The 9,523-nt window shown below is 48.6% G+C and overlaps 1 protein-coding gene across 1 annotated transcript in view; it reads right to left on the reverse strand.

Annotated features, from left to right (window-relative positions):
• Window positions 1–7,709: 7,709 nt before the first annotated feature.
• Window positions 7,710–9,523, reverse strand: part of SLC2A2 (solute carrier family 2 member 2) — a 10,380-nt gene continuing 8,566 nt past the window's right edge. Inside the window, exons 9-11 of the mRNA XM_009280556.1 lie at window positions 9,206–9,307; window positions 8,109–8,312; window positions 7,710–7,901 (exon numbers count right to left, since the gene is read on the reverse strand). Of these exons, the coding sequence (XP_009278831.1) occupies window positions 7,710–7,901; window positions 8,109–8,312; window positions 9,206–9,307 (498 nt within the window). The remainder of the gene's footprint in view (window positions 7,902–8,108; window positions 8,313–9,205; window positions 9,308–9,523) is intronic.

A 9,523-nucleotide genomic window follows, 5' to 3' on the forward strand; every position in this document is an offset into this window, starting at 1 on the left:
TGGCTCCCGGCGTCAAAAGTAGGTTTTAAGCGAATTGGAGAAGAAGTGGGTGTTGCTACGGCCCGGCGGGATAAGGCTGCCTCGTGAGATGTGGTTAACTGTCGATACAAAACTCATTTGTCCACTTAATGTTTCCCCTTTTGGAGTAATCAGAAACGAGCGTTTTGCAAGTGCACAGTAATCAATCAAAAGGGCCTGAAACCGCCTGGAAGCCATGGTGAAAGCTTGTTTTCGTTAATGGACATGGGACTCGGATGGCTCCATGCCCTACCCCTTAGCTGCAACGCTAATGGCGCAGCCCTCGTTAGCCTCCGGCATCCACCCCCCGCGCTGAGGAGAGGTGTGTGGTGATGAATGTAGCCACCAGGCCAGACAGATGGATCCCGAGCAAAATGAGGCCAAATGGTTATTTCTGTTAAAACTCTTCAAGTCAGATGCCATAATACCTTCAGCTGTTTGACCAAATTCACCGAATTCACCTGAAGACCATTCTGTGGAGCTGCCAGTGGATGGGGCCTGGCCCTGCCCGGTGCCATGCAGATCACCTACTTTAAACACCAGACAAACGGTAAAATGCAGAAATTTGGAGGTGTGTGCGGCAGCACTGTCAGAGCTGGCCTCTGCTGTCAGCACTGTGGGCTGCAGCGTGCTGTCCTATGTTTTCTGCCCCAAGATCCTGAGTTTAATGTCTCTGTTCCAATGGGTGGCTACAGGAGCCAGTTTTAAAGTCAAATCTTAAATTGGTTTCTAAGGGATCTTTTATTTAATTCATGTTAATCTGTGTGATCTGTTTGCCTGTGGTCCTGCCCTTGGTTACATAGATCCCACTCCAAATTGCACAGCATGTACCAAGGAGATAGGTTTGGCTTTCATTTACACGGGACCCCTTTATAATGCTCCAGCAGGTCGAGATGCTGGCTCTCTTCTGTTACAGGGGTTTTCAGTGGATGCTGCCTCACCCAGCCCACCCTAGAGATGATACGCATTACCCTGGGGAACTTGCCCATTTTTCTTCTGTGTCAGTTGATAAGCAGAGTCTGGGCCATTCTGTTAAGTGTTTTTACATGTGCAGTGTGTGTTTGTTTATCTACAAGTGCATGACTAGTTGCACATGCTCTGTGGCTTTTTTCTTTTAATAAAATACTTTGCAAGAGAACTACCAACTGTTCTGAGCCCAAACCAGGGCAGCCTGGGGCTAAGCACTAGTGATAATTTCTTGTCTCAAGTATCAGATTATAAATTTGGTTGATTTTCCACAATTAACAGATTCATTTTGGATGACTTGAGAGATCTTCTGTACTACACCAAGTCTTGCTGAAGTGCAGCTGTAGATGATATTTATTTCTGAGACACAAAACAAATATTCCAAGGCAGCCTTTATCAGAGATTCGGTAAAAACTTGGAAATCAGCTCCGTCAGTCATTGCTTGCAGGCATCATTCCTTTGGATCAACATTTATTTTCTAAAACATGTTTCTTGATAGTACTAATGTGATTATCCCACTTTTCTATACAACAAAAGCAATTTGATTTCAAAGCATATTTGTAAATGCCATGGCCTTTCACATTTAAATGTATTTCCTTTTATTCATGTGTGTGTAGAGTGTTGCACAGCTGGATCACACACACATCTTTTCTTTTGAGTAGACTCAGTATGTTATCAAGCTTTGGTTCTGCTATCGAAGTCTTCATATGAATTGCTTTGCAGAAATGGTTGGAGTTAGAAAACTTTTGGAAGGTTTAAAGTGAGCAAGTTGTATCTGTTCTCAGTTATGTTCTGGAGAAATGTCTGATGCCTTAAAACACCTCATTAAAGCCTTGCCTCGAGAGTATGCATTTCAGCCAGCACTGGGGTAAACATCCCACCTTGTTTCCAGCAAACCCACCAGAATGCAGGAGGTGGTGTTTACACCAACATAAGCCGTGGGTGCAGCCTAGCTTACACTGCCTCCTCACTCCAGCTACTTGCCTGGTGCATTGCTAGCTTCTGGGAGAAATCTCTCTGGGGAACATCAAGGAGGGCAGCACTGTCCTGGGACATCAAAGGTGGAGGCCTCGGTGCTCGGAAGACAGAAGAGGGTGCTGAAGGAAAGCCCTGCAGGCTAGCTGAGAGAGGGCCAGTTGCAGAGCGGCGGTGAGCAGTTTACGCAGCCTTGCTCCCCTCGACGCTGGGTGAGCACCACAGGAAAGTAGAGGGAGGCTCATTCAGCACGACTTGGTTCAGGTCACAAGATTAGAAATAATGGGTCACGAGCAAAGCAGTGTAAACAAACCTATTCCAACTTGAGCAAGCGTGTCTCAACTGCTGAGCTGTCTTACCTGGGATCCCACCGACGTGTCCTGACTGTTGGGGGTGAGGGTTCACACTGGCTTCTGGGCACAGCCTTGAGCAGCAGGACATAAGAGAGGCTGGGGACCGATGATCCCCACCTCCACAGGACAGTGCCGTGCCTAGCAGACCCTCTGAGCTCCTGCATACAATCTCTCCATGTAGCGTGAACCCAGTAGTGACTTTGCCATAGGCACCCACTCTGCTCCAGGCACTGCTTTAACCCTGTTGTTCACCGTCTGGCTCCTACGAAGAATGAATGCAGTGCCAGTGACTCACCTTGCATTTGCATCGGCCTTGAGAAAGGGATTCTGGGATGCTGGATGGTTCCTACAATTATTAGGGGCTAAATGCCCCAGGACGCTTAAAAACTACCACAGTACTGCCTCTGCCTGCTCTGTGGTCACCCTTACCTCTTCAGTGGTCCACACAACAGCCCAGCCAGACAAATGTGCTCAAATGAGGTGTGCGCAGACAGCCGCACTGTCTGAATTATCCAGGGAATTACCCTGGGCCCACACCGGAGATCAGAGGCAAGCGGTGACAGTGCAGGGACATTGAGCTAGTGGGAGCCACCTGTAACTCCCACTAGGAAGAGGGAAAGCACATAGTAACTCTGGCTGTTCCCTCCTCCTGGGGCTGCAATGGTGCTAGAACAGTGATATCCCACCCATGACCTGGGGGGCCCTGATGCTTTTCATAGTCACGAGAGCCGCTCTCTGCTGAACAGAATACAGGGGGGCGAACCCACAAGGCACTGCCCAAGCCTCAGGTCTGCAGTTATACCTACAGCCTGTAAAATTTAGGGACTGCTGATCTACAGCCAGGATCTATCGCTACTCTGCTGGGGAGGAGATTCTTTCCCTTTCAGCACAGCTGTTCAGGCTGTGCCTCTGGGTAAAATTTGCCAGTGTTGCTTCAGGATTTAGTGAAACACTTGAGCATAGGCTCAGTTACCTTAAATTAAATCTCATGCTTACATGTGCTGCTGGATCCAGACCTGACATCCTGCCTTGTAATCCCTCAGGTCCCATAGATTTCAGTGAAAGATAAGGACATTGAGCACCTCAGAAAATGCATCATACCTCAAAGGCTTGGTCCCTGCATATGTAGTACTTGATTCAGCTTCATCCTCATCAGCTGTTTGACTCAGGAGATGGAGGGTAGCACTTCTCAGTGATGAAAAACAAGTTGAAGTGAGGCAGAAAAATCTGTGATAAATTAGTGTGGAAAGTGTTAATGGGGCCAAATGTCCTGAGTTTATTGGATTAGGGAAGTCAAACTAATTTTAAAATTATGCCTAGAGAGTGGGAAACTAGATATCGTTAGCCATTTATCTGACACAACAGAAAAGTCTTAATGGCTGTCATCTCAGCACATTAGGAAAACACTGTCAAAGCTCTGGCTGACAAGATGCTTTCTCAGGGATTATTAATTATATAGCATTATTAGCCAGCCACAGTATGGGAACATATTTCCCATGTTAACTAAAGTGTAACGACCATTTAGCTAATAAGTATGACTCAGCCTTTTAAATTTTCTTAATGATTAGCAACTTAGTAAAACTGTAACACTGAGAGATAAAAATAATGATTCAACTAGCTGTGTCTCAAGAACAAGTTTTAACTGGAACTTGCATGTAGCAAGGACAGATAAAGTGTACAGTTCTAATTACCAGCCTGATGTGACAAGACAAAAGTAAACATATCTGCAAATTTAACCAACTCGTATGACCCCTTCCTGCATCGTCATACATGCTAAAAGTGTACTTGTGGTAGTTCAGCGCAGCGTATCAGCTTGATCCTTCCACCGCAGCTCTGGTGAGGACAGGGGTTGCTGCAGCCTTCAGCAGCGCCGAGCTCTGCACATCCTGTCCCAGGCTGCAGCCTGCCCCACTGCAACCATTAGCAGAATTGATTTGAAACATCCCAGGATGAGCGAGGCATCATCTCCAGGGGAATATAAAATACATGAAATGATAGTAGTAAAATGCATGAAGGCACGTTGTCCAGTTACGGCCTAAGAAGGTCAGAGAGGGTCCCAACCTGGAAGGAGAAGACTGACTTCCCTTATATGCAGCAGCTGCTGCAAGGAAGCACAACCTGAAACTCGGCACTGACCAAGTGCAGGGTGTGCCTTGTTAGCCAGCAGGATTCACGGCATGCTGGCAGCAGACCGGGGAAAAAAAATCAATTATTGGCATGTGAAGTCTGCTGGCTCTGAGACTCCTGCTTCAAGCTACGTGGTCTTTACTATAGCTCAGCCAAAAGCTTCACAGAGGTGTGGGATGAAATGAGGAGAGAAAGTCTGATTAAATGTACACATAGCTTTCAGCTGACAACTGTTTTTACAGAGTCATTTTATTTAAGGGCCTCTAAACCCCCAGGTAGATCTTCTGGGAAGTTCAGGAATATAACTATGGGTAATGTTAGTGTTGTGGGCTTTGTTAAACTAATGTATGTGCTGTACTAAAGTAATTGGATCAGGCTTTCTATTATCATTCACCTAGTAACACACAGGAAAACAAAGACTGGCTGCTCAGAGTGTTGCTAAATAAATGACCCCTCACTGCTGAGTTACTGACAGTGTCACTGGCTGGTGCCCCTCAGGCATTAGGATGAAGCTCAGCAGAAGTTTAGCGAAGCAGGTTTGAACAGCCTTTCTCATGTTAAACCACCTGTACAGCTGTTGTGCAGCCATAGTTCGAGCTGTTCTGTTTGTACAGACTGGCCGGCTCAGAATGACCGAGTGGGGATGTCCAGGACCCTGGTACCAGCACCCTCACTGCCACCCTGCCTCTGCTGTCTCATCCTCCTGTTCCTGGAGGGAACCTAGCCTGGCTCTGCCCTCAGAGCAGGGACAAATCTGCTTCGAACCCCATGGCGCCCCAAATGCTCCTCCTGCCTATCGTGCCTAGAGAGGCCCCAGCACCAAGTTTTGAGCTGCACGAGCGTCCATGCAAGCAGAGGTGTGCTTTACAGTGGGCTTTTACAGGTGGGTGGTGGGGACAGCTGGGGTTAGATGCTGGCACACCTCCAGTGAGGGTTCATCCCAACACAGAGCCAGCTCCCACCGGCTCCAGGGCTGCTTCCCAACCCTGCAGTCTCACCTCTGGACCATCCATTTCAAAGGGATTTAGCTGAGGGCTTGCACAGCAATTACCACCCATGGAGCAAATGTGCCCTGCCAGGAAAATACCTCCCATCTGGAGTTGGACATACGTCCGAGATGTACAGAGGGAAAAAAAAACCAACAGCACAAGCCAACACATGCCGTAGATGTTGTTCATTGTCACCTTTATGTAACAGACATTGATAACATTACTGAAAGCAAGAACCCATCTCTTTTTTTTTTTTCCCTTTTTTTTACATTCAGACAATCCATTATAATATTTAACTAACTGCAGTAGACACCATGGAGAGCTTCTGAGCCTGCCGTCTTAGCTAGTCTCACCTGGGGAGACCTGTTTGCAGCACACAGACTGACGGTTCGACCCAGAGCCTGCGCCCCAGCTCTGCTGCTCTCTTCTGTGCACTGCAGCCTGGGCCCTGGTTCCCACACGCCCTGCATGCCCCATGTCAGTCCCAGGTCCCCTGCTGCTGTAGCACATGACAGCATTGACCCAGTTCTCCTCTAGTTAAATCCCAGCAGTCACTCCAGGAAAGTCTTTGGTGCAATCTTACTGCTTCAGTGCATATACCAGGGCCAGACACTTGTCCCAGTGCACCTCGTGGCTACACTTCCAGCCACTTGGAACGGACCAGCATTTGCTTTAAGGTCTTAATACCAAGAGAGTAAAGTCTACAAAGGAAAGAAGTTCAGGCACATGGAAAGGAGCACGAACCTTCCCTAAAACCAAACCCATAGCAGCAGCCTATGATCCTCCTTGGCCCATCTATTCTCATGCTTTTCATTATGCTTGATCCTCTGTTACGTTACGGTCACTGTTTCACTGGCAGTTGCGATGAGCTTGCAGTGACCAAGCAGTGCTGGTGTTTCATCTCTAAATAAATAATGGGTTTCTATCCTGAGAAAGTTGCTAGAAAGTAACCTGGTATCACGACAAGGAACATGCAAATCTTAAAAGTCAAGCAAACGAGAGCAGGCTTTTACAATGATTCCAACATATCCCCCCAAAAAGGAAGAAAAATCCTTGCAGTTTGATTTTGTCACATAAAAGTATCTCATAAAGAAGGAAAACGAGCACAAACAAGGCTATAGAAACAACACAACCTCCTTCTTGCACACTATCTTGGCTGAAGCACATTCAGCCAGCAAAACCCTAAGTGGCGCAAAGTGGGGGTCAGATCAGTGGGGCACCTTCCAGTTAATGCTGCAATACCCATTTCCCCTCTGGGTTATCATTAACTGTTACGGTACGGGCAGCCTGAGGCCTCAGCTGAAGCTGGAGCCTGTGGGTCTAAGCATTGTACAAAAGGAAGGGAAGGCAGACACAGAGGGTGGGGAAGGAGGAGCAGTGAGGGGGGTGACCTGGTGATGGTCACACCATGGGCGGGATGGCAGCAGGACTTGAGTCTCCTGACCTGGGGGCCCGGAGTGCCTGGGCCCATTGTGTGGTCAATGATGTGCCGTATCTTGTGCTGCAGCAGGGATAAAGGAGGGAGGAAAGGCTTCCTAGGAGGAAAGAGGAGGTAAATAGTCTGGCTGAAACGAAAGAAGAAAAATGCACATCAGCCCAGCCAGAGTTTCTAAGATTCTCTTAAAAAATGTTGTGACTTAGAGAAATCCTTTTGAGATTGGACAGCATTTCCATAATGCACGGATAGCAAAGCAAGCCAGGTGCATCCCAACCGATTCAGGTGGGATCCACCTTCTTCCTCTGCACAGGCAAGAGTAAGGGGGAGTTTGCTCAGTCTGTTTTCCTTAGCACCTCAGGCGATCAGTGCTGTGTGCTGGTGGCACAACTGCATTCTCAAGTCATGAGATCACTCAGCAGAAGGAAGCAGCAAGCATGGGACAAAAAGGTGAAAACATGAGACTACAGCATCAGCCGACCCCTCTTTCCTTCATTCCAGCTGAGTGATGACCCTGCTCAATGTAATGCTTTGCCAACTAGCAAGATCATTGTCCCACCGGGCTTTTCCAGTGGGGCACGGAGACACACATGTAACATATTCCTCCTGTCCTTCCCTGGCTTTTCCTGCAGCCCAGTTGTACCGAGTATTTCAGAGTAAAATGCCAGGTTAGCACCTGTGGCTTGGAGGTGTGAGCCTCAGCAGCCAGAAGGCACCTGACAAATGGGTCCTTCTGGTCTGCCAGCTGCAAGGTTTTTGTGAAATTAGACTTTTGCTCAACGTTCTTCCTGCAGTGCCTGAAGGAGGTCCATGCTCAGTCCCTCCTTTCTGGGTGCGTGGCGATGTCTATGCCTCCTCACTGCCTCGCAGGTTTTCCAGCTCAGTCATGGCTTTGTGCAGGAGCTTCTTGCGGCGGAATACAGCCGCGATCTCCTCAAAGGACTTTCCTTTCGTCTCCGGTACTTTGAAGTATGCAAACAGAAAGAAGACTAGAAGCAGAGCCGCAAAGATCACAAACACGTATGGTCCACACAGATCCTGCAGTGGGGGAAGCGAGAACAGGGGACACCACCATCAGCACCACAGGGATGGCTTCCCCTTCTTACCCTGGGTGGCTGAGGTGCCCAGTGGGGCTTGGGGATGGAAATCTGGGAGGCATGTCCACATCCCGCTGGGTTGCTTCGGGAGCCCAGCAGTGAGGTTGTGCCAGTCACTTATTTGTATGGTTTTAGAGGGATTTCTTACCGCTATGTACTGGAAACACATTCCCACGATGAAGTTGCAGGCCCAGTTGCAGAAACCGGCGACGGCAATGGCGGCGGGGCGCGGGCCTTGGCTGAACAGTTCGGCTACGATAAACCAGGGGATGGGCCCGGGCCCAACTTCAAAGAAGATGACGAAGAGGAAGATCGCGACCATGCTGACATAGCTCATCCAGGCAAACTGGCTCTGCAAGAGGGTGCACTCGGTGTTACAGTCCCAACATGACTCTCATTAATTATCTCTAATTACTTTAATTAGCCTTCTTTTTCAGAAATTTCTTTCTATTCAGACAAGCGGAGGCTGGACATGAATAATTAAAGCTTTAAACTCTTGTGTCGGGTGCTGGCTGGGTGTGTGGTGCCAGCGTTGCCGCTTGCAGAGAGATGTTTGAGCTCACAGTTATCAGCTCAGCTGTACCCTTGAGCCCTCTCCTTGCCTGCAGCATGGCCAGGAAGAGGCAGGATGGTGTTGTCTTTAATAACCAGGGTGTTCAGTAAAGGAGGCCACCCCTTATTTGGTTTTACATCTTGACAGGGGCTTGCACCAGTGGTTTGGACTGAATTTGATGGGGGCTGGCTCCATCCTCTGCCTGTTTTGCCCCTTGTCTCACAGCCTGACCCCTCTCCTGGGTGTCAGAAGAATAATTTGTCCCTTTTTTTATGACAAGATGCTAGTCTAGCATCCCTGCACCGAGCCAGGGAGATGCAGGTTGAGGGTTTAGGGCACACACTGCGCGTGGAGGTATGCCCTGGGTTTTCTTAGCAGCCATGGGATTATGCCGTGGGAATAGCGCAGTTGCTGTGTAAGGAGCTGAGGTTGTCAGCAGGCTCAGGGAGAGGACAGGGGACACACGTCCTTTCTAGCAGCATTGGGGTATCTCAGGGGCCAAAAAGCGCAATGTCCTCAGGCACTGCTGTAACCAGAGGTGGCTCCAGCTATGGCCACTTTGAAGTGTCCCTTCTAAGGACAAATGTTTTCTGAACTTCTTTGAGATGAAAATGCAAAACATTCACTTTAAAGGGTGGTTTGTCTTCTCTTGTTTGCAAACCATGGAGAAAAAAATGGGGAGAAATCCTTACCAGGAGCACAAGTCCAACTGTCATGGCCACGGCGCTTATTAACATGCCCATCAAACCAGCCAGGAACAGGGACCGCCTGCCCGCCTTCTCTACCAGAAAGACCTGTAGAAACACGTGCAGCAGCTCAGTCTCCAGCACTGAAGCTCTCAGGAGGTTTGATCAGGTCCATTAGCAATGAGCAACCTGTTACCACTACAACACCACACTCCTGCTCTTTTAGCTCTCATGGTAGAGATTTATGTGCTGGTTTCCAAGTGTCAGAAACTGCTGGTGGCTGTTAGGGGGCTAGACTGAGCAGCCACCCTGCCGGGGGCAAGG

This window comes from Aptenodytes forsteri, unplaced genomic scaffold (genome assembly GCF_000699145.1).
Source record: "Aptenodytes forsteri isolate BGI_AS27 unplaced genomic scaffold, ASM69914v1 Scaffold179, whole genome shotgun sequence".
Taxonomy (NCBI): Eukaryota; Metazoa; Chordata; class Aves; order Sphenisciformes; family Spheniscidae; genus Aptenodytes; species Aptenodytes forsteri.